The 22,285-nt window shown below is 49.4% G+C and overlaps 1 protein-coding gene across 6 annotated transcripts; it reads right to left on the minus strand.

Annotated features, from left to right (window-relative positions):
* Nucleotides 1-5,277: 5,277 nt before the first annotated feature.
* On the minus strand, nt 5,278-20,988 carry LOC135242476 (transcriptional repressor CTCF-like). Of its 6 annotated transcripts, XM_064313527.1 has the most exons (13): nt 20,823-20,988; nt 18,781-18,895; nt 17,676-18,212; nt 15,857-16,169; nt 14,919-15,089; nt 13,904-14,037; nt 13,291-13,411; nt 11,714-11,863; nt 11,310-11,470; nt 10,349-10,531; nt 8,907-9,039; nt 8,469-8,663; nt 5,278-7,192 (listed from the first exon to the last, which is right to left on the minus strand). In XM_064313527.1, exons 2-13 carry the CDS (start codon nt 18,802-18,804, stop codon nt 6,972-6,974), a joined length of 2,343 nt encoding a protein of 780 aa, XP_064169597.1. In that variant the 5' UTR covers nt 18,805-18,895; nt 20,823-20,988; the 3' UTR covers nt 5,278-6,971. The 6 variants fall into 6 exon arrangements, with proteins under 6 accessions (XP_064169597.1, XP_064169599.1, XP_064169598.1 ...); XM_064313529.1 differs by lacking the exon at nt 18,781-18,895; XM_064313528.1 differs by lacking the exon at nt 18,781-18,895 and having other exon boundaries at nt 20,819-20,988.
* Nucleotides 20,989-22,285: the final 1,297 nt, after the last annotated feature.

Raw genomic sequence — 22,285 nt, forward strand, 5'->3', positions numbered from 1 at the left:
TAACCTCTGATACATATCTTTCAGGGAAAAATATTACTTGTCAAAACATCTTTATCTTAGGGCAGTTTTATTAGTTTGTAAAGAACGTACTGTACTTTTTAAATTTCAGTATGCAGCTCTTTACCTGGACAGTTGATTTCTAAGCCTTCTTTGCTCATCTTTATCACGGGTGTTAATAATTGTTAGTCATTTTGGAGGGCACTGTATCAGCAGTTCAAAAGTACACTCCTGAGAAACCGTCAGAAAGGAGAGACTTTTCTTCAACAGTCAGGTGTGGCTCTTGGGCCTCTGCGTATCAGACTGGAAGACAAGTCAAAATCTGGCTTCGGACGAACATCTCCGTGCAAGTGACTAATCCACCGTCACAGTTTATTCTGTTTACTCCCTTGGTTAGAGCTCTCAGCCCGTACTGTGCTCCTCCACCTTTCCACAGGCCAGTCCTCACCAGCAATTTCCAACCCCGCACATAACACCACAAAACTGTGCTGTGGCCCCACAAATACGGCCTGTCCGCCGCACAGAGGCTCAAAGAAGGGATTAGCACAGTAACAGAGGTGTTATCAGTTCACAGTCTGTGCTCCTACCTAACCCTTCCCCCCTCCAGTGAGCCGATAAGTTTGTACACTGTGTGCCTACTAAACCCTTCCCCCCCCTCCTGTGGGCCGGAAAATTCTTACTTTGCGTTCCTGTCTAACCCTTCCCCCCTCTGGTGGCACTATAAGTCCTTCTTGTGTGCTCCTCTCTAACCCTTCCCCCCTCTGGTGGCACTGTAAGTCCTTCTTGTGTGCGCCTCTCTAACCCTTCCCCCTCTTGGTACCTTTGGAAGTTACTGGGGTCCTTCGGCAAGGCACTAAATCCTTTGCCGTTATAATAAATGTTAAGGTTGCCTCCAGTGTAGCCTCTTCAAAGACAGACATACCTCCGTTCTGTGAGCCAGCCTGGAACTACACACTGCGTGAGCTGGCATTTTCAGTCCGTCTCCACCGTTAAACCTCCAAGCCGTAACTAAGCTCCGTATATTGTGATTACAAAAAAACATTTCATAAATGGCCGTAAAAGGTGCACGTGGCACTGATTTTATTGCTCACTTTAAAAAAAAAAAAAAGATTCTAATCCTGCCACCACATCTGGAGACTAATGCAGTGTATTCAGTTTAATAGCATGGGGGGGGGGGATTATTATTTCCATTTAATTTTAATGTAATAGAAAGATCATTCCAGAAAGTAAGACCCAGGGATTACCATTTCATAAGCAATGCTGATTTCCATTTTTTTAATTCAATCCTGCCATTTCCTCTTTTCTGATAAAAAAAAAAACCCAGAAAAACTTGAATGCAATGCATGTTGCATAACATTGTGTTTTTGGATTAATTTACATTCTGAGCAATAATAAAGGCTACAATTACTATTAGAATAATAATCCATGAAATGCAAATGTTTAGATGTTAGGGTAATAAAACTAGAGATTACTACCTCCACCAGATACATCGCAGTAGTGTGTTTGCATGAGATTGTTTCGTTGATGACATTGTTTACAGAGAAACAAGGATAAAATAAAAACGTAGAACACGGAATTAGTGTTGCACGCGGTGTAGCATAAATTAGCCCCATCGTTGTCGAATTACATTCAAATATTTTTAGCACCGTATTTTCCTCTCCTGCTGAGATGAAGGCTCTCGTGAAAGGTGGAGGGAAACGGGGATTATCCTGCAACGCCCGGCACCCAAAGAACAGTCCGTTTCGGTAATGCGACTCGCGGTCGATCGTGTGATGTCTGCGCTGCCAGTTGAAGCTGACCAATGGCAGGGATTTGGGACTGCTGTCACATTCAGCACAGGCTGAAAAGTTCCAGCATTATAATTTTAAATACTTCTAACACTTTAGCCACCGCTGAAGTTTTTGCAGATTAGCTCACTTTAAAATAAAAAAAAGATTTTCAACAATATTCAAAACAATATTCTTACTTCTCTTCTTTCAAATGATTATGTTGGTTAGAAAATTCTTCAGGATGTGCAAGAGTATTTTCAGATTGTACCAGCACGTAAAGAGTTAAAGCATTTCCAAACATGCATTTGACCCAGGGACATCCAATGCAAAATAAGAGTTCTTTCTCTTCCCTTTCAACTCTGTGCTCCAGTTATGTCTCATCAGACAAATTAGCAGGCTGTTCATCTGGACTGTTTAGGGTTAACTGAAGTTTGTGAATGGGTTTGGCTGGAAACCTTAAAAAGGAGGGGCTTTTTTTCCTGAGAGACACCGTACATAGGAGGGACCAGCCAGTGATCGAGTTCCCTCGGAGTACGCTTGCAGCTGAGAGCCAGTAAATCTTACGTGATTACCACTGACAAATTATTCTGGGAATCATTATTCTAATTATGCTAATGAGCTGAGCTCCACTGATTAAACAGCCTGAAATGAAGCCATTTGTGGCCTGCTCCCATATTCTTAGTTGTCAGTGATGATTCTGTACCTGGTTACCGATGATAGGATGCCCCTGATCTCTGAGGCAGGCCGACGGGATTCCGCCTGGTGCGTTCACACCCGCCGCACACTGGCGCTGTCTGTGAGCTCAGGTTTTATGTGTTTGAAGAACCCAGGCTGATTATGAACAGAAATACGTCAGAACAGTATGCCTGTGTCAGTACTGTCGTTTGTATTAGTGCTATGATCAGTGTAAGAGATCCAATATCAATGCAGCCGTTTGAGATGATGACCGGCCCTTATAAATGAAGAAATCTATTATTATCATTAGTAGTAGTAGCAGTAGTAGCAGTAGCAATACCTGTCTTTGGTATTAATGGACAAAGATATCTGAAGACTTACTGACTTCCATTTATATTCATCCATAGCCGTGCAAGAACTGTTGAGAGATTTCAACGTCAATGAGAGTTCACGGCTAAAGGTCAAGTAATACTGAAGGGCTCTGCAGAGGAACTTGCATATAAAAAGAGCAGATTTAGACGCGTTTCTATTGCAGCCAATAGGAACTACCAGCAGCAATGAACGGACGCTGTCAGCGTAGACATAAGAGTCATGAGCTCTGTAAAGCAGCCGGCGACCCATCAGCTGTATAAAAAGGGACAGAAACGCCGTATTCAATATCACACTAGAAGCCTTTGCTTTGGGTCTCACAAACTATGAAATACAGATTTTCATTTAGATAACTGTCTGTGGTACACCTGCAATAAAACAGCCATATTGAATTGCCTGAAGAGCACACAATCCAGCTCGTATCTGTGCTGTAGCCTGACAGTGACCCTAGTTTCACCGTTGTTGTTTTTCCTGTGTGGAAAGTGGTTTCCCCTGCTTTAAGGGCTCTTTAGGGACAGTCACAGATGAGTTGTGCAGTGAAGTTCTAGAGGGGTGTGGCCTCTATACACAGCACAGTGAAGTTCCAGAGGGGTGTGGCCTCTGTGCACAGCAGAGCGAAGTTCCAGAGGGGTGTGGCCTCTGTGCACAGCAGAGCGAAGTTCCAGAGGGGTGTGGCGGTGTGGCCTCTGCACACAGCACAGCGAAGTTCCAGAGGGGTGTGGCCTCTGTGCACAGCAGAGCGAAGTCCCAGAAGGGTGTGGCCTCTGTGCACAGCAGAGCGAAGTCCCAGATGGGTGTGGCCTCTGCACACAGCACAGTGAAGTTCCAGAGGGGTGTGGCCTCTGCACACAGCACAGTGAAGTTCCAGACAGGCGTGGTCTCCTTAAACAGTGCAGCGAAAATCCAGCTGAATAATGCATGGCAGAGACAGCAGCAGGGAGCTCCCAGGGTTCTCCTGAATAAAACACAAGGCCGTCTGTGTGCTTCCCCACACAGATACCGCACACCAGCTAGCAGGGAGAAAATCTGGAATATTCAAATATGAACCAGAATGAGCAAAATGTGTGAGCCAGCCATTCAAATATGAGCAGATGGGAGGAGAGAATGCATCCGAATAACGCAACATGAAAACAGGGCTGCAGGACAGTTGAACCAATTACTCTGGTGGTGAAATATTTTGTAGCCAGGTATGGAAACTGCAATGACCTGGATAACCAAATAATCGAATGGGAAGTAGTATTTTAAATATGCAGGAGCCAAAAACATAGCAAATCAAATTAAAATACAAAACAACTGGTGTGTGTGTGTGTGGGGGGGGGTAGTTTTGAACATTGAGCTCTTTGTCTCCAGTCCTTATAAATATAAATGCCCCTCAGTCATATTTTTCTGCGGAAGAGATGAGCGAGACTATCCTTTTCAATCGATAAAAAAATGCCAATTGAAATAAAGTAATTCTACTCAAAACACCCATATTGTTCTCACGCAGATGTGAAACATAACTCGCAGTATCCCCAGTCACATTTTACATCTCCATAAGAATAGCGAGCGTTTTAAAAACTGTTGTTTTTACACCTAAAATCCAGGACTGCAGACTGAGCAGGTGTAGCCGTGCACTGGCCTGTCAGGACGACCTCCACGTCCCCTTTAAAGATCTGATCTTATTGTCCTATCGTCTGCTGGATTCAACGCACTGTAACGCCTCTACTCGCACTCAGGTACTGGCAGTCCCTTACGCCCTCTGTGCTACATCTGCCTGTCTATACACACAGCTTTGCTTTTCCTGTCCTTTTACCTTCTTTTCTGGCACCCTTGCTTGCAACTTCCTCATCGGCTTTGGCCGCACGCCCAGTAGATTCCGCGTTAGCATTAGCAAATTTAACCACCGTCACCAGGCTGCCTGGCAAGGGGACGGTTCATCACCTCCTAGCTTTTGAGGTTCAGGCCTGGACCTTTCTATCCCCCCCCCCCTTCATTTACCAGAAAAACATTGTTGTAACAGAGTCTCTCTAAAAACTAATTTGGTTCAGCCATTTCTCTCCCTCCACACTCTCCACTTTGGCCCTTGGTTTATCCATAACCTCACCTCACTTGGTTTTCTCGGGCCTGAATTGCCCATTTCGGTGAGGACTTAAACCCAACGGATGTTGTGGCTCACCGGGACTCGTAAACGGGGGCCGAATGAGAACGGGGTTCTGACGTCGGGGTGATGTCACCCCACGCGTTTACCCATTCGAGAAGCTCCCCCGGAGTCGAAAGGAATAAAGACGGCAAAACGCTACCTACCGTGGGTCGGGAGGGACGACAGGCGGAGGAGTTGAGGACCGTGCCGCCGAATTCCGTGATCGTGTATCTCTGCGTGGCAGCGACGGGAGCATTTAAAAACAGCCCGGGTCCAGGAAGTGAACTTCCTGCAAGCCTCTAACCGCAAGCAAGCGATACAGAAGAGAGAGAGAGAGAGAGCTTCTAGTTCGGTCATTTTTGTTTTAATAGCTGTACAGCGATACATTCTACTTCCTCCGTGCCCCTCCCCTGATAAATGTATTCCATAATGTTGGCTTTCAAACACTGAGAAACTCACATGATACAGCCAAGTACAAAAAAAAAAAAAAAAAAAAAAGCATTAACCTCGAAGTTAAAAAAAAAAAAAAAAAAACCCAGAGCGAATCAGAATACAATTATAGATGTAGTAGGAAATGTCATTCTGAATCAGTAAGAACGCTTAGCAAAAGCAGACGGCTTTCAGCATGTGACAGACAGACGGCGTTCCCCCCACAGCCCCGCCCCCTGCACGCGCCGACGTCTCACATGACCGGCTTCCTCAATCGCACGTGCAAAAACCCCGCCCGGGTGCAATGTAATCACGCGAATCTACGACGAATCGGACAAAAAGGGGGTTTCGTTTCCAAAAAGGAAAAAAAAAAGTTTTAGACATGTCGTGTGTCTGGCTATGATGTTTAGCAGGTGCGCTACAGTGGTTTGGATTTTAAAAGGGCTCGTGGAAAAAAAAGAAGACATTTTTCTCCTAGTGGGACAAGTCCACTCTGCTGAATAGCCCAAAACAGAAAGGCTCACACCAACAAATTTGGTGTGCGTAGATGATTTGTGTGTGTGTGTGTGTGTGTATGTGTGTATACACGTGTGCGTGCATGCGTGTGTATATGATTGCGTGCGTGTGTATATACGTGTGTGTGTGTGATTGAGTGACAGTGTGTGTACATACGTGTGTGTGTATATACCTGTGTGTGTGCAGACCGCAGAAGATAAAGGGAAGTGGGGCATGTCCGAGGGCCATGTTTTGCTACATGATTTTCTCCGTAGTATTTCTGCACATTCACACACCGAGAGCGAAAAGACTTTGTTGGTTGAAATCCAAAAGCTACTTCTTAAAACGCCTATTTCTCTGCATTTACAAGGTATTTGATAACTAGGAAAGATTAAAATGTACCTAAAACAAAACAAAAAAAAAATATATATTTACAAGCAAAACTAGCGAGATTGCTTTTTGTACAACATAATTGCAGGCTTTCACAACAGATGTCAGGATTCTGCCTCTCTCGGCCGAGAACGAGCGATCCGTCAGGCGACGTGGTCCGAGGCGGCAAAAGGCTGGTGGGCAACCGCGCGGGCAAGAGCGATTCCTTCGAAAAGGGCGGGAAACGTGAGCGAACGAACGGTCACCGCGTCCTTTCAGAGCGGCGAGAGGGTCGTGCGCGGCGACCGGCGAGCGCGCGCGGCGTTCCCCCCGGCGTTTCGGCGACTCCGCGGCGCGGTTACAGAAGCGTCGAGGGGGTCTTAAGGTATCGATCGGGAGGGTAAAGCGGACCTCGCGTCTGGATGGCAGGCCCCGCCCACCCCTCCCCTCCCCTCCCCCCCTCCTCCAACCGGGACACGCCGTATTTGATCTTATCACGACATTAAGAAATGGCTCCTCTACACCCGCGGCCGTCCCACAATCCTCTGCGCGGCTGGATGTGCTACTGAAGGGCGAGAAGCCAGAAGGCCAGAGAGCAGGGAGTTGAAATTTGTAAAAAAAAACAAACAAAAAAACAAAACCAAAAACAAACTGGTCATAGGGTGCCGAGTACTGAAGGGGGGCGGAGTTTTTGGGTCGATGGGAGGAGCTGGCGTGCAGGCGGGGGGGGCGGCTAGCCGCCGCGCCCATCATCGGTCCATCATGCTCAGGATCATCTCCGGCGTCAGGTCTCCGTTGGGCGCGGTCTCCGCGGCGGGCAGCTGCACGTTCTCCGCCTCCCTGCCTTCGGCTCCGCCCTCCTCCTCCTCCTCCTCCGCGTCCGCCTCCGCCGCGGGCTCCGCCTCCTTCTTCACGATGATGTTCTCCACCTCGCCGGTGCTCTCGTCCTCCACCCGGATGATTGCGGCGGCTGTGAGATTTAAACCAGAGCGACGGTTAGCGTTCGGTTAGCTCTGCCGCGACAACGCACACAAACCCAACATCAGCTTCCCAAACCTAACGGAACTTCAGCCCGGTAAGTTCACAGCCCTAATCCGAAACCCAACGCAACCGCAATCTTAGTTCCACCCCAGAAAAACCTCAGTTGGACAGCTTCACAAACCTGATCCAAACACAAGCCCGACTCCAACCTCTCAGTCAGCTGACCACCCGTCTGAGAACCGACTGGCGTTTCAGATGGCAGAGCCAATGGCGAAGACGCGAGTACGCGTTGTTCACGCGTAGAAGGTCAAAGCGGCGCGGCCGCGAGAGAGGGCCGGCGGCTCGTGTTTTTCACGGCCGCCATCTTGTCCGTGCGGCTGCCTGGGCTCTCTCTTTTCTCACTGCGCTCACAGGGGGTCACGGCAGAGACCGCTGCTCTCTGGGGCAGCGCTGTCAGGGACGGGCCCCGGCCGTTAATACAGACACCCCGGAGATACGGGATTCCAGGAAACAGCCCAGACAGGGAGAATTGGTGCCACTGCACTCTCGCCAGCTAAGTGTTCAGTATGGCAGTAACACAATGAAAACCGTCAGAAGGCTTTTAATGCAATAGAGCCTTGACTATACTATAATTACGGCTCAAACCTAACTTCGATAGCCGAGAGAGTTTGTATTTTTCATGTTCTGATGACTGATTTGGCCAGCTGATTGACTTTATGGAATAACCATATCTTTAACATAACCACGAGTTAACGTTAGAGTTAAGCTAGCTCGCTAAGGGCCAATGCCATTCAGTTCCCATTAAGGAAGTATCACTAGCTAAGCGTGCTAGCGAGCAAAGTAACGTCAGACAGCTGGCTATCGCGGTCAGAAAGCTGATGGTTATTTTCCCTCTCGAGAGTCACGGAAATGTGAGCAGCGAGCGTGGGGGAAGTGCTGTAAATCAGTCGCTTTATTTACACACTGCAGTTGTCCGTGCGGCGTACGTGCTCACTTTGCTTCGACAATGCAGATTGTTTCGAAGACTCGAATGTCTGAGTCACACAGCGGATACGGCGCATCCGGCTGACTCAGACACTCGATCCTCCCGCACTGCCAAAGCACAGTAAGCAAGCGCCCAACACAAACAACGGCAGCGCGACCGCAATTCATCACGCGCAGCATTTCCCCAAAGCTCGGCGTAGCTCGACGGAAATGCTACACTGCTGTGCTGCTCATCTGGCGCAGAGAAGCATTAGCAGGCCGGCGGGGGGCGGAGGACTCACGGGGCGCGGGTTTGGGCTGGTTGGCTTTGCCGGGCGGTCGGCCTCGTTTCCTCTTGACGGGCGGGGGCAATGGGGCGGGCACCGGGGTGGTGGCGGGCGCCTGCTCCACCTCCAACTCGGCGGCCGACAGCAGGTCGTCGTCCTCCTCCTCATCCTCCTCCTCGATGTCATCCAGGTCCGGCTCTCCGTGCTCATCTGCACCGGAGGACAAAGGGTTAGACGTTGCAATTCGCAGAGGGAAGGTCAAAGGTTAAAGGCTGGAGTTTAGGTGCTCCAGGACCGTATTTCAAATTAAGAGCCTTAATAATTCAGCTTTTTTCCCCTTTTTTAATCCCAAATACCTGCCCTCGCACAAAAACCACTTCATTAGAGGGCGATTCCAAATCAAGCGCTCTCACGGTTCTCCCCCACAAGACCCACGGGCGTTCCCTGTCTCACCGCTGTCGTCGTCTTCGTCCTTCCTGGAGCGCATCTTCCTCTTCCTCCCCACCCTGCCCCTCTTGGGCGGCGTGCCGTTCTCGCCGTCGGCGTCGGGCCCGGTGCAGGTCTCCGTGTGCCGGGCCATGGTGTTCTGAGGAGAGCAGGGCGGGTTCAGACAGACAGGCTCCTAAGCGCCTAGCCCTACCGCTAACTACGCCTGGAGAGCAGGGCGCGTTCAGAGAGACAGGCTCCTAAGCGCCTAGCCCTACCGCTAACTACGCCAGGAGAGCAGGGCGGGTTCAGAGAGACAGGCTCCTAAGCGCCTAGCCCTACCGCTAACTACGCCAGGAGAGCAGGGCGCGTTCAGAGAGACAGGCTCCTAAGCGCCTAGCCCTACCGCTAACTACGCCAGGAGAGCAGGGCGGGTTCAGAGAGACAGGCTCCTAAGCGCCTAGCCCTACCGCTAACTACGCCAGGAGAGCAGGGCGCGTTCAGAGAGACAGGCTCCTAAGCGCCTAGCCCTACCGCTAACTACGTCAGGAGAGCAGGGCGCGTTCAGAGAGACAGGCTCCTAACCGCCTAGCCCTACCGCTAACTACGTCAGGAGAGCAGGGCGCGTTCAGAGAGACAGGCTCCTAAGCGCCTAGCCCTACCGCTAACTACGCCAGGAGAGCAGGGCGCGTTCAGAGAGACAGGCTCCTAACCGCCTAGCCCTACCGCTAACTACGTCAGGAGAGCAGGGCGCGTTCAGAGAGACAGGCTCCTAAGCGCCTAGCCCTGCCGCTAACTACGCCAGGAGAGCAGGGCGCGTTCAGAGAGACAGGCCCGTGACCGCCTAGCCCTACCGCTAACTACGCCAGGAGAGCAGGGCGGGTTCAGAGACAGGCTCCTGACCGCCTAGCCCTACCGCTAACTACGCCAGGAGAGCAGGGCGCGTTCAGAGACAAGCCCGTGACCGCCTAGCCCTACCGCTAACTACGCCAGGACAGCAGGGCGCGTTCAGAGAGACAGGCTCCTAAGCGCCTAGCCCTACCGCTAACTACGCCAGGAGCGGCCGCTTCTGTTCCCGGAGGCAGGGGCGCCGCCAGGGATTTTGGGCCCCACGAAATGAGCTAACGTTCGACCCAGCCGTGCGCAATTACAGCTCAATTTCAGAGCGCCCTCTGTCAGTCACAGCCTTTGGAACTGTCCCATTTTACACCCCGTCCGCCCCCTCCCCCCCCCCGCCTCCCCGTTTTGGCTCGCAGGCTTTCGTTTCCACCGGATGCGCCGGCTCAACCCGCTAATCTGCCGATAAGCACCACTGGCGGTCACCCACGGAACGGGCCGCAGCGGCACGCTTCATACGGGGACACGGACATCGTCCTCAGCGGCCACTCTGGGGCTCGTTGGGCGTAACGAGGCGGCCGAAATCGTTTAAGAGCGCCCCCTCTCTCTGCGTGGCGCGGCGCGGCGCGTACCCTGCGGGTGAAGGTCTTGCCGCACTTGGTGCACACGAAGGAGGTGGGCACGAAGTTGGGGTCGTGGTAGCGGCGGAAGTGCATGTCCAGCAGCTGCTTCTGGCGGAAGGTCTTCTCGCAGTGGCTGCAGGAGTAGGGCTTCTCCCCCGTGTGCGTGCGCTTGTGCATCACCATGTGCCTTTCCTGGGGTGGGGAGGGGGAAGGGGAGGGGGACACAAGGGCATCCTGTTACTCCCGAGTCCAAACACACTATGTTGTGCAGTCGACGTTTGTCTGTAACTGACTTTCGACGAAATGCAAGCGTTAAGGTTCTCCTTCGTAAATTCAGTCTGGCGAGTTAGTTTTAGCGATCGCCGAACTTCAAGAAAAAGCTATTCTTGCTTTTGACGGTTAGTAAATGTCACAGAAGCAATGTTGTCTGAATACAGGACCATCTTAATAATGCACATTATAAAGATAAAAATGTGCGTGTCATTGTTAGGATTCATGTATCCAAAAACTAAAGTCAGGAACAAATGATAAGAAGCAGAGTTAGGAGCCCTTTCAGAAGCTAGATGTGTCAATGCAGCAAAGAGCAGACCAGCTTCAGCAGTAAAGAGCAAACCAGCTTCAGCAGTAAAGAGCAAACCAGCTTCAGCAGTAAAGAGCAGACCAGCTTCAGCAGTGAAGAGCAAACCAGCTTCAGCAGCAAAGAGCAGACCAGCTTCAGCAGTAAAGAGCAAACCAGCTTCAGCAGTAAAGAGCAAACCAGCTTCAGCAGTAAAAAGAGCAGAAAGAGCAGAACAGAAAGCTGTGGAGGCGGTGCCAAGATTACACTCGGGCTTTACAACACGTAGGAGACTTATCCTCATTTACAACCCGAACACATTTTAGAGCATTCAGCTTTACACACACCTGGTGTGTGTGTGTGTGTGTGTGTGTGTGTGTGTATGTGTGTGTGTGTGTGTGTGTGTGTGCTGACCTGGCGGCAGGCGTAGTCGCACTGGTCACACTTGAAGCGCTTCTCGTTCTTGTGGGACTTCTGGTGCTGGATGAGGGCGTAGCGCTCGTGGAAGACCGCCTCGCAGTAGCGGCACTTCCTGCCCTGCTCGATGTACGAGTGCTGCTTCCTCAGGTGCACTCCTGCAGGAGGGAGGGAGGGAGGGAGGGAGAGGGAGAGAGGGAGGGAGGGAGAGGGAGAGAGGGAGGGAGGGAGGAGAGAGAGAGAGAGAGAGAGAGAGAGAGAGATTAAACATGTGCCCGAGGGCCTCACAAACGCAGGGAAACACGCTCACACACACACACACACACACACACACACACACACGCACACACACACACACACACGCACACACACGCTCACGCACTCACACGCGGAGGACTGACCCAGGTCGCTCTTGCGGGCGATGACGGTGTCGCAGTGGGGGCAGTGGAACTTGGCCACGTTCTCCGTGTGCTTCTGCAGGATGTGCATCTTCATGGTGCCGCTCTGGGTGAAGCGGGCGTGGCAGATGTAGCACTCGTACGGCTTCTCCCCTGAGGACGCAGAGCGGCACTCAGCGCGCGTGCCCCGTGCACAAAACCCACTTCTACGGCTAGCGACACGCGTCTAAAAATGGAGTGGGTGTGCCGCAGATGTTACAGATCGAGCCAGATGGTCAACTCTCGCATTGCTTTCATCTTGTGTCTTTCTGATAGGCAAGGGGCTTTGGCTAGCAACACGACTTTATGGCTGAAGGCACAGGATTTGGGTCTAACGGTACTGGATGGGAAACAATTCTTTCAGTGTTAAGAATGAGGAGCTGACCATCTGGTCGATATAGTAGTAATGTAGTAATATGTAGATGTAGTGGTCGATGTAGTAATATGTAGATGTAGTGGTCGATGTAGTAATATGTAGATGTAGTGGTCGATGTAGTAATGTGTAGATGTAGTGGTCGATGTAGTAATATGTAGATGTAGTAGATGTAGTGGTCGATGTAGTAATGTGTAGATGTAGTGGTCGATGTAGTAATGTGTAGATGTAGTGGTCGATGTAGTAATATGTAGATGTAGTGTCATGTAGTAATAGTGATGTGTTCGATGTGAGTAATTCAGATGTATGTTGATGTAATGATGTAGATGTAGTGTCGATGTAGTAATATGTAGATGTAGTGGTCGATGTGGTAATTGTAGATGTAGTGGTCGATGTGTAATAAAGTAGTGTGTGTGATGTAGATGTAGTAGTCGATGTGGTAATATGTAGATGTAGTGGTCGATGTAGTAATGTGTAGATGTAGTGGTCGATGTAGTAATGTGTAGATGTAGTGGTCGATGTAGTAATGTGTAGATGTAGTAGTCGATGTAGTAATATGTAGATGTAGTGGTCGATGTAGTAATGTGTAGATGTAGTGGTCGATGTAGTAATGTGTAGATGTAGTGGTCGATGTAGTAATGTGTAGATGTAGTAGTCGATGTGGTAATGTGTAGATGTAGTGGTCGATGTAGTAATGTGTAGATGTAGTGGTCGATGTAGTAATGTGTAGATGTAGTAGTCGATGTGGTAATGTGTAAATGTAGTGGTCGATGTAGTAATATGTAGATGTAGTAGTCGATGTGGTAATATGTAGATGTAGTGGTCGATGTGGTAATATGTAGATGTAGTAGTCGATGTGGTAATATGTAGATGTAGTGGTCGATGTAGTAATGTGTAGATGTAGTGGTCGATGTAGTAATGTGTAGATGTAGTGGTCGATGTAGTAATGTGTAGATGTAGTGGTCGATGTAGTAATATGTAGATGTAGTAGTCGATGTAGTAATATGTAGATGTAGTGGTCGATGTAGTAATGTGTAGATGTAGTGGTCGATGTAGTAATGTGTAGATGTAGTGGTCGATGTAGTAATGTGTAGATGTAGTGGTCGATGTAGTAATATGTAGATGTAGTGGTCGATGTATTAATGTGTGTGGCCGTTTTCTGTCTCACCTGAGTGGGTCCTCATGTGCCTCTTCAGCTTGTAGGTGTCCCTGCTGGCGTAGCTGCACAGGCTGCACTGGAAGGGCCGCTCGCCCGTGTGAGAGCGGATGTGCCGTTTCAACTTACTCACCTGCGACAGAGACAGAGAGGGTGAGAGTGTGTGTGTGTGTGTGAGTGTGTGTGTGTGTGTGTGTGTGTGCGTGTGTGTGTGTGTGTGAGTGTGTGTGTGTGTGTGTGTGTGTGTGTGTGCGTGAGTGTGTGTGTGTGTGTGTGCGCGCGCGCTCACCTCCACGCTGGAATAGTCGCACATGGAGCACTTGAAGGGCTTCTCGTGGGTGTGTGTGTGTGTGTGTGTGTGTGTGTGTGTGTGTGTGTGTGTGTGTGTGTGTGCGTGCGCTCACCTCCACGCTGGAATAGTCGCACATGGAGCACTTGAAGGGCTTCTCGTGGGTGTGTGTGTGTGTGTGTGTGTGTGTGTGTGTGTGTGTGTGTGTGCGCGTGCGCTCACGTCCACGCTGGAATAGTCGCACATGGAGCACTTGAAGGGCTTCTCGTGGGTGTGTGTGTGTGTGTGTGTGTGTGTGTGTGTGTGTGAGTGTGTGTGAATGTTCCATGTGCTCACCTCCACGCTAGAATAGTCGCACATGGAGCACTTGAAGGGCTTCTCGTGGGTGTGTTTGTAGCGGCGGTGCCTGACCAGCTCCCCGCTGGTGACGAAGGCCATGTCGCAGTCCCCGCACTTGTGTGGCCGCGTTCCTGAAAGAGCAGGAGCACAAAGCCACTCCAATCACAGCGAGGCAGGGTCACGCTGCAGCCAATCACAGCAAGGCAGTGTTACACTGGAGCCAATCACAACAGCCGTATCAGACTGGAGCTTCCAATGACAGCTGAAATAATATTAGACTGCTGCGCGTTATGTTGAATGTGATCACAATATACTGAACTGACGGTACGACTATATGTCCAGGTTTGTGTTCAGAGCAACATCTGTGCGTGTTCAGGTGTTCCCAGCATTCCCATATGTGCATATTCAGGTATTCAGAGCGTTCAATGTGGGCGTGTTCAGCTGTTCAGAACGTACTCGTGTGCATGTGCAGGTGTTCCGAACCTACCTGTGTGCGTGTTCAGGCTCTGAGGGTGTACCGGAGTGCGTGTTCAGGCGTTCCGACCCTACTTGTGAACATGTGAACAGGTGTTCAGAATGTGTGTTCAGGCGTTACGAGTTACTCGTGTGCGTGTTCAGGCGCTGTGAGCGTACCTGTGTGTGTGTTCAGGCGTTGTGAGCGTACCCGTGTGCGTGTTCAGGCGTTGTGAGCGTACCTGTGTGCGTGTTCAGGCGTTGTGAGCGTACCTGTGTGTGTGTTCAGGTGGATTCGGTCCTACCTGTGTGCGTGTTCAGGTGGTTTCGGTCGTACCTGTGTGCGTGTTCAGGCGTTGTGAGCGTACCTGTGTGCGTGTTCAGGCGTTGTGAGCGTACCTGTGTGCGTGTTCAGGTGGTTTCGGTCGTACCTGTGTGCGTGTTCAGGTTGATTCGGTCGTACCCGTGTGCGTGTTCAGGTGGTTTCGGTCGTACCCGCGTGCGTGTTCAGGTGGTTTCGGTCGTACCCGTGTGCGTGTTCAGGTGGATTCGGTCCTACCTGTGTGCGTGTTCAGGTGGTTCCTCAGCAGCGTGACGGTCCTGAAGGCGCGCCCGCACAGGTGGCACTTGTGCGGCCGCTCGTCCGTGTGGCTCTTCATGTGGCGGTCCAGGTTGGAGCGCCGCGGGCAGGTGTAGCTGCACAGCTCGCACTGGAACGTCTTCTTCACACCTGAGACGGGCGGGCAGGGGGGCGTGGTCAACACCAGAACCACACCCACCCCCGGCCACCGGCAGCACGGGGGGCAAACACTCTCCCTTCTCATCACCCTTCCTATACACTTTATTTAGGCTGAGACATGAATGCTGCCTCACGCACAGTAGAAAGAAAAAATATGGTTCCTGGTATTTTAGTAAAAGACGTGCTTTGTTGTAACAAATGTGCTATCGAGAATTTACGGTTTCCTTGGTGATTGTCAATTATTTCACAGATGGAGTGATCCCATAATGACCTTGATTCCAAATCGATTCTGAGAACAGGGAAGAATCTATTTTTAGAAGGCATCTTGGCCGGGCGGCACCTCTGGTTGAACAGAGAATGAATGCAGGCATAACAATGGACATCAGGGCCCAAGGTTTTCATTCATAATGTCTTAATGCTTAACCTACTGTGACAATACACACAGTTGGTGTCAAACAGGATACAAAGAATTTTACTCGTGACCAACTTATGTTGCATGCACTCAAAACCAACATACAACGGCTTGGCTGAATACTCAATTCTGATTGGCTGGGACAGGTGCATTATATTTCTACATTTGCCCAGCTACGAAGCAGCACCTGCAAAAAGTTCACCGTTCTAAATTAATACAGATCGGCCTGACTTGATAAACAAAGTGGGAATCTGAATGAGAAAGCGAGCTAACAGTTATTACCCTGGGAGTGGCAGATGCGTTCCCTGGGCGTTGCTATAACATTCCCACAGCGTTGACATCTCACCTTTCTTCTTGATCTTGGTGGGTTTGGGGGGCTTCATGTTCCCCACCACCTTCTCGGCGTTGACCTCGCTCAGCAGCCCCTCCTGCTGCTCCTCCTCGAAGTCGTAGACGGACACGTCCATGTCCTTGCCCTCCTCCGTGTCGTAGCGCAGCTTGCTCTTCTTGGCCTTCTTGGTCTTCTTGATGGGCGGGTGGTAGTCGGGGTCTTTGGCCCAGGACGGGTCCTCGTTCTGGGGCTCGGGCAGCTGCTCCTCGGCCTGCAGCTCGTCCTGCTCCACCGTCTCCACCTCCCCGTTCGCCCCCACCTTCACCACCTGAGAAAAAAGGAGGGCGCTCACGCGTCAGACGCTACGCTGTCTCACGCGCTCACGCTCTGCTAGTACCGCTACAAAGCAACGGGTTGACCCTTGACCCTATAATAATAGCTGTGGCCTCCCTAACAATAATAATAATTAATATTATTATTACTACTAAAATAACTAAATGCACTTAAACAGTACTTTGAATTTTTCATCTTGTGATGTCAAAGTGTGCCACAGAGAACAGTAGAATCTCAACACCAGCCATGACCAATTTTGCAGCGGCCTTCCTGTGTGACATGCGACAGCTATTTTACACCAGCGCTCACCGCTCTTTAGCGAAGGCGCACAGAGAGGAAATGACTGAGCCGGTTTAAACTGGAGGACGACTGGGTGGCAGGTTGAGACAGCCAGCGCTGGAATTTTGTCAGGACGCCGGGGAACCCCCCTCTGCTCTTCGCGATAAGCACCGCGGGACCTTCAATGAGCGCCGTGAGTCAGGACCTCGGTTTACCTCGGCCCCGTCGCTGCGTCTGGGTCTGTTTGGCTCAGAGAGAAGAGCGCCCCCTACTGGCCCGCCAACATCAACTCAAGCTCCAAATTAGTTCTCTTCTCACATCCAATTACTCACCTACCAAGCAAGCACACACCTGCTTGACTTCAGCCATTTAAACAGGAGCAGAGTACAAGTGGTGAGGCTGCTGGACTAGCAGGTGCGCTCATCGCGCTGCGGACCAGAGTCGGAGGAAGACTTTTCGGGAGCAGCTTGACGGGCAGACCAAGCGGGACACGGTCCCCGACCTGCGCGGCGAGAGGCTTTCGACCCGGCCGACTGAAACCCTTCCCCGGGCGCGGTCCGGATTCCACGCCACCCGCGTCAGAACCCTGGCGCGCCGCGCGGTAACGATGCCTTCCCGGACGGCGGCGGACTCCGCCCGTGCGGCGCATTTTGGTTCGGGGTTTTTCGGCGGATCCGTCTGGGAAACGAGGAAGCGAAACGACACGCCTGGATTGGCCGAACGGCCCGTTTTCCTTTGGCGAGCGTTCTCACGCGGACGGGGCTGCGCGTTTCCAATTGCGCCGGCGGTAATGGGCCCCCAGAGTGAACTCCCCGGGAGAGCCGCTTAAAATGAAATTCCAGTCATTAGACAGGGCTGAGGTCTCCATGGATACCGGCAACACTTCGCTTCGACTGGCCTCCGCCCGTGACGCAGATTAGCAAGCGATCGACTCGGGAATGGCCTTCCCCGGACCGTACGGGAAGCAGAAGACTCGCTGATCCATAAATCAAGACTCAAAGGTTTGCTGTTATTTTGTTGATCACCTGTCCCCTATAAACGGCCACACCTATTCCCACCTCAACTTGTGCTGGTCTTGACCTACGACCTGAAAACGACTGTAGTCGCCAGACTGACTGAATGCTGAATGACCCGTTTCAGCCCCCCGCCCCGCCCCGCCCCGCCCCGCCCCGCCCCGCCCCGCCCCTCAGAATGACTGACGGCGGAATGTTCCGGGCCTCACCTGGAAGCCCTCGGGCAGCGGCAGCGTGTGGCAGATGACGGGCTCCCCGTCCTTGGGCATGTCGGAGGCGTCGACGAAGGCGCCCTGCAGCTCGTCCACGGCGGCGGCGGCGGAGACGGGCACCTGCACCAGCTGCAGCTCGCCCAGGCCCAGCTGCTGCTCCTCCATGTTCACCACCTGCAGCGTGATGATCTGCGTGTCGTCCGCCGTGGAGACCGTGGCCTCGTGCGCCGTGCCGGACACGCCCACGCCCACGCCCACCTCAGGGTGGTGGTGGTGGTGCTCCATCACCTCCGTCTTCATCTGCAGGAGCGCCGGGTCCAGGGAGTCCATCACCATCATCTCCACCACCCCGGCCTCGCCCTGCTGCTGAGGGTCGGCCGCCTCCATCCCCACCGCCTGCAGAAGCTCCGCCCCCGCCTCCACCTCGGCCCCGCCCTCGCGCCGCCGCTCGTACGTCTTGCAGTCCTTGCCCTTGTAGGCGTCTCCGCCCTGCTCCAGCACAGTGCCAGTGGGCTCTCCTTCCATCCGTCTAGCCTGTGAACCACACGCGCGCACACACACACACACACACACACACACATACACACAGATACAAAAGTACATAGTTGAACTTCTTGCATCAATGCATCCTGTGGTCCAATTATAAAGTAATTTTACTTTACTAATTCAGGGGTCTTTAAAAGACCAGGAAAGATTACAACATGTCTGAAAGGCTTACTAAAATTTAGACTACTTAAATAGCTTTGCTTCCTTTACCAGTGGCAAGTATTAATGATCAGCCAATAGAAAAATGTAGACAGACGATTACATTTTGAGCAAAAACACTAAGGTCTGCCTAACAAAGTAGGGGATAATAAACCTATATATCTTAAGACTTTTGATGAGATTTTTTTAAATTGTTGATTATTTTATTATTTGTATAACATTTTGCTTGACAGGCCCTAATTTTAAACATGTCAAAAGTAGGATTCAGTTTTCGTACTATACCACCTAAGTGTAAACTATCCTACTCACTGTTAGATTGAACCAGATACAATTTTAAAGGAAAAACAAACTTGCAACAGAGCACAACTGACAATTACCTACACTTCCGAAAGATTACCTGAACCAACAGTGAATACTGCATATGTCTAGGTCTGCATCTTCCATTTCTCAGCTTCTATGGAACGAAATGTCTGCCCAACCTGTACTCACTGCTAACTATGCCTGCCCTGAACCTGTTGAAGATTAGATAGCAATTACAGAAAACTTTAGATTAATACCGTCTCAAATGTTTCTACATAAAGTCTAAATCCTACAGTACGGCAGTATTTCAGACATCCAATGGAGACTCTGACCAGGTGGGTGTGTTTATCACATTTCATTATTAATATGACACACTAAATCTTTTATCTAGATGTTCTAAATGGTCTAGCACACTAAGTCTTGTCTGATCCAGGGACACCATGTTGAAAATCCAGGTTCTACTGTCTGACGGTTAAGAGAATGTGAAATTGAATTATGACGTTGCACTTGCCGTGCCTCTATGATGGTCGTTAAAATAAAAAATTTCAGTATTCGTCATTTCCCCTGGACATCGGATACTGCCATGCATCTGTTTAAGACTAAACTACACCAAGTTCATACATTGGCATTCGTAAGCCAATGAGTTACGTAGCTAGATAAAACTTAACCCGCTATTCAGAGCTATTGTTTAACAGGTAAGGTAATAATGGTCGGTGAAGTTTGCTACAAGGCAGTTACTAGCTACAAGGTTTGTAAGTCAGCAGCTTTCTTAGCTAGATAAGTTACCCAGCGAGCTGGCAAACAAAAATAAACTAGAGCCAACTGAACGTCATTATGTACATATTTGTGCAATGCTCTGGTCACCTTTAGAACTCCAGTCAAGAAGCAGACTGTGCTAACAGTCTAGTTGGTGTATGACTAAGGTTAATTTTATCTCCAAAAACAATCTAAAACTTGACTGTGCGCCAATGTCAACACTCCCACACCCCGTTGCTAATGTTAGCCAGTTATCAAACTAATTTCCACTCATATCCAGCAGAAGTTGCTTAGTGCTGAATAACGAACCCTTCAAATACTGCCCCTGGGGGAAGTCTTGTTTTGTAACATTATCTGGCGACTTATAGAGGGAGCTGTCAGTTTTGCTGAAGTCAAGGTCTGCTTCAGTAACGTTGGCTAGCCGCATTCATTTTGAAGGAGGGAATGGGATTGGTATGCAAACGTTTCAGGAGAAACTAGCTCGTAATGAAAATGATTTGTTTTAACTAACTTCACATGGGTAGTTACAATTAGGGAACAATGGTAAGGTAGCAAACGATAATATGCTCAACATCTCAGGGACAGCCAGGGAGGAAATGGTTGCGTTAAAGCAGATTTGGCGAGCTAGCTAGTAGATGACTAGCTAACGGTAGCTTAAACGCCTCAAACTGGCTAACTAACATACGTTAGCCAACTTCCTGGTCTAGTCTCGACTGCTTAAATCAGCAAAGTATAGTGGCGCTGATCTAAAGTATATTAACAGACATTCTTACAACTTTTAAAATAATATTTGGAGCTGACAGACGACGCAAACGGAGTTCAGGACGCCGAGGCCGAAGGGGAAAAGATGTTTTGCAGTAACGCTAATGGACGGCGCCCGACAAATCTCAATTTAACCGTGAAAACAAACCCAAGAACTAAACACGCAGTAACCTTACACAATACATACATACATAATTTGGAATATGGAAGCGCAGTCATTTGGTTGTTTCAACATTACTTGTGTTTATTGCGTTTAAATGTCACCTACGATAACATCTGAGACAGTCCAGGATTTATATCTTTCTTAAAGAGGAAACAAAGAAGAGAAAGAAAATGGACGCCTGGCCTAAACATGCTTCCTTAACAACGAAGGTATAACAATCACATGCGTACCTAAATTCTAACTAGTAATCCATTTTAAAGACCAAATAAGCGATCGTTATCCCGAACTTCTGTGTTAATAACGTTTTTTTTTTGCTAGCTAAATTTTCAATAACGATAGAGGGAGACAAACACCCCCCGCCAGTAGCCAGGACTGGGAGCGCCATCGTGACACCTAGAGGCCGAATAAAGCTCCTGCAAAAATCCCCCTTTTCGGAAAAGTGGTGCGGTTTTACCTACACTCTTCTTATTATTTTCTCGATGAATTCAGTGGAAAGCAGGGGTTCAGTTCTGCAGTCTTTCGGTGATGATGTTAAACGCGCTCGTCTCCTGCCGCTGTTTTAATCCTCTCTCACCCTGTTTGGCAGAGTGGTCTCCGCACAAAATGGCGGCCTTGAGCTAAAACGTGCGCATGCGCGGACAGATTGGCCCAGCGGAATGGGAGGCGGGGCGCAGAAGGTGGCGGTGAAAAGTATTGCAACAGCAACGGCCTCCGCCGGGAGCAAATCGTAAATGTGGAGCAACGTCTGCGACATTGTTCAAACTCAGTCTCTCTCAAGCACCCGAATTTGGCTCATAATACAAAATATTCCCACGTCAACCGAGTATGTATGAAAAACACCTTTAGTCTGTAAACACATACTGAGGCAGGATCTATAGACAATCATGTTGGCCTATATTGCGCTCAAAAAGACAACATTTTTTGCACTTATTTAACTTTTGGCATACTACTGCACACATAAATCAAAAACATACTCTAGACACTGATGGCATTTCACAGCTCAAAAGAAGTGAAAACTGAAGCAAGACACATGCCATGCATTACTTGCTTTGACATTGCAATTTTGTTTTCCCTGTAGGCTATGTAGGCAACCAGTTTATCACTGTTCTTTTTTGGATAGGCCTTTCAACCTACATCTGTAATCAGCAACAGCATCCCTTGGTTGTAAAAAAAAAAAAAAATACAGCACTGGCTAAAAAAGAAGTATGATCCATTGTTAGGTTGGCACTTGTAGCACATTTGCTCAATAATCAACAGCACTTGTAATCTGCTTCCATAAAAAGTGTAGGATAAGATAAGACACCCATACTAGACCACTAGTGCCTCCTGGCACCGTTACATTGCATTTCATACATTACAACAGACTTACACAACTTTTTACATAGCATTTACATTGCATCCATTAATACTTCTTGATATATACTGAAGCAATGCAGGTTAAGTATGTTGCTAAGGTTCCAATGGCAGTGTCCTACCCGGGAATCAAACCTGCAACCTTTAGGTTACAAGACCAACTCCTTACTCATTAAACTATACTCTAAAGTAGGGTTATGATTTCACAATGGAGCTGTCTGTATAGAACATATTTTATGGACAAATACAGAACTCTCCAGAGCAGCAAAAGCATTTTTATTTACCACAATTGCTTTATGCATATGGGGTTTTGACGTAGGTTAAAGTTGTCTAGTTATGAAATTTTGACTGTACATGGAGCTGGATGAGAACTTTCAGTGTGTGTTAAAAACACAAAAACAAAAAAGGAGATTTGGGGGCTTTATGAGAACTGTCAACAGTTTACAGTGAAAATGTAAGGTTACACTTGCAAAAATTTCACTGGTTTCATAATGACACTGAAGGTCTCATTAGTTACCAGGGTTTGATGAAATGCACAAATTATTACAGACATCGTTTGTATTTCATA

This window comes from Anguilla rostrata, chromosome 16 (assembly GCF_018555375.3).
Source record: "Anguilla rostrata isolate EN2019 chromosome 16, ASM1855537v3, whole genome shotgun sequence".
NCBI classification, from domain to species: domain Eukaryota; kingdom Metazoa; phylum Chordata; class Actinopteri; order Anguilliformes; family Anguillidae; genus Anguilla; species Anguilla rostrata.

Coding starts and splice junctions, on each gene's coding strand:
- LOC135242476 (XM_064313527.1), bottom strand. CDS start 18,804: ATGCAGTATTCACTGTTGGTTCAG. Junction 8,664..8,906: donor GGACGAAGACGACGACAGCG/GTGAGACAGGGA, acceptor CCTCCGGTGCAG/ATGAGCACGGAGAGCCGGAC. Junction 7,193..8,468: donor CCAGCCCAAACCCGCGCCCC/GTGAGTCCTCCG, acceptor TAAATCTCACAG/CCGCCGCAATCATCCGGGTG.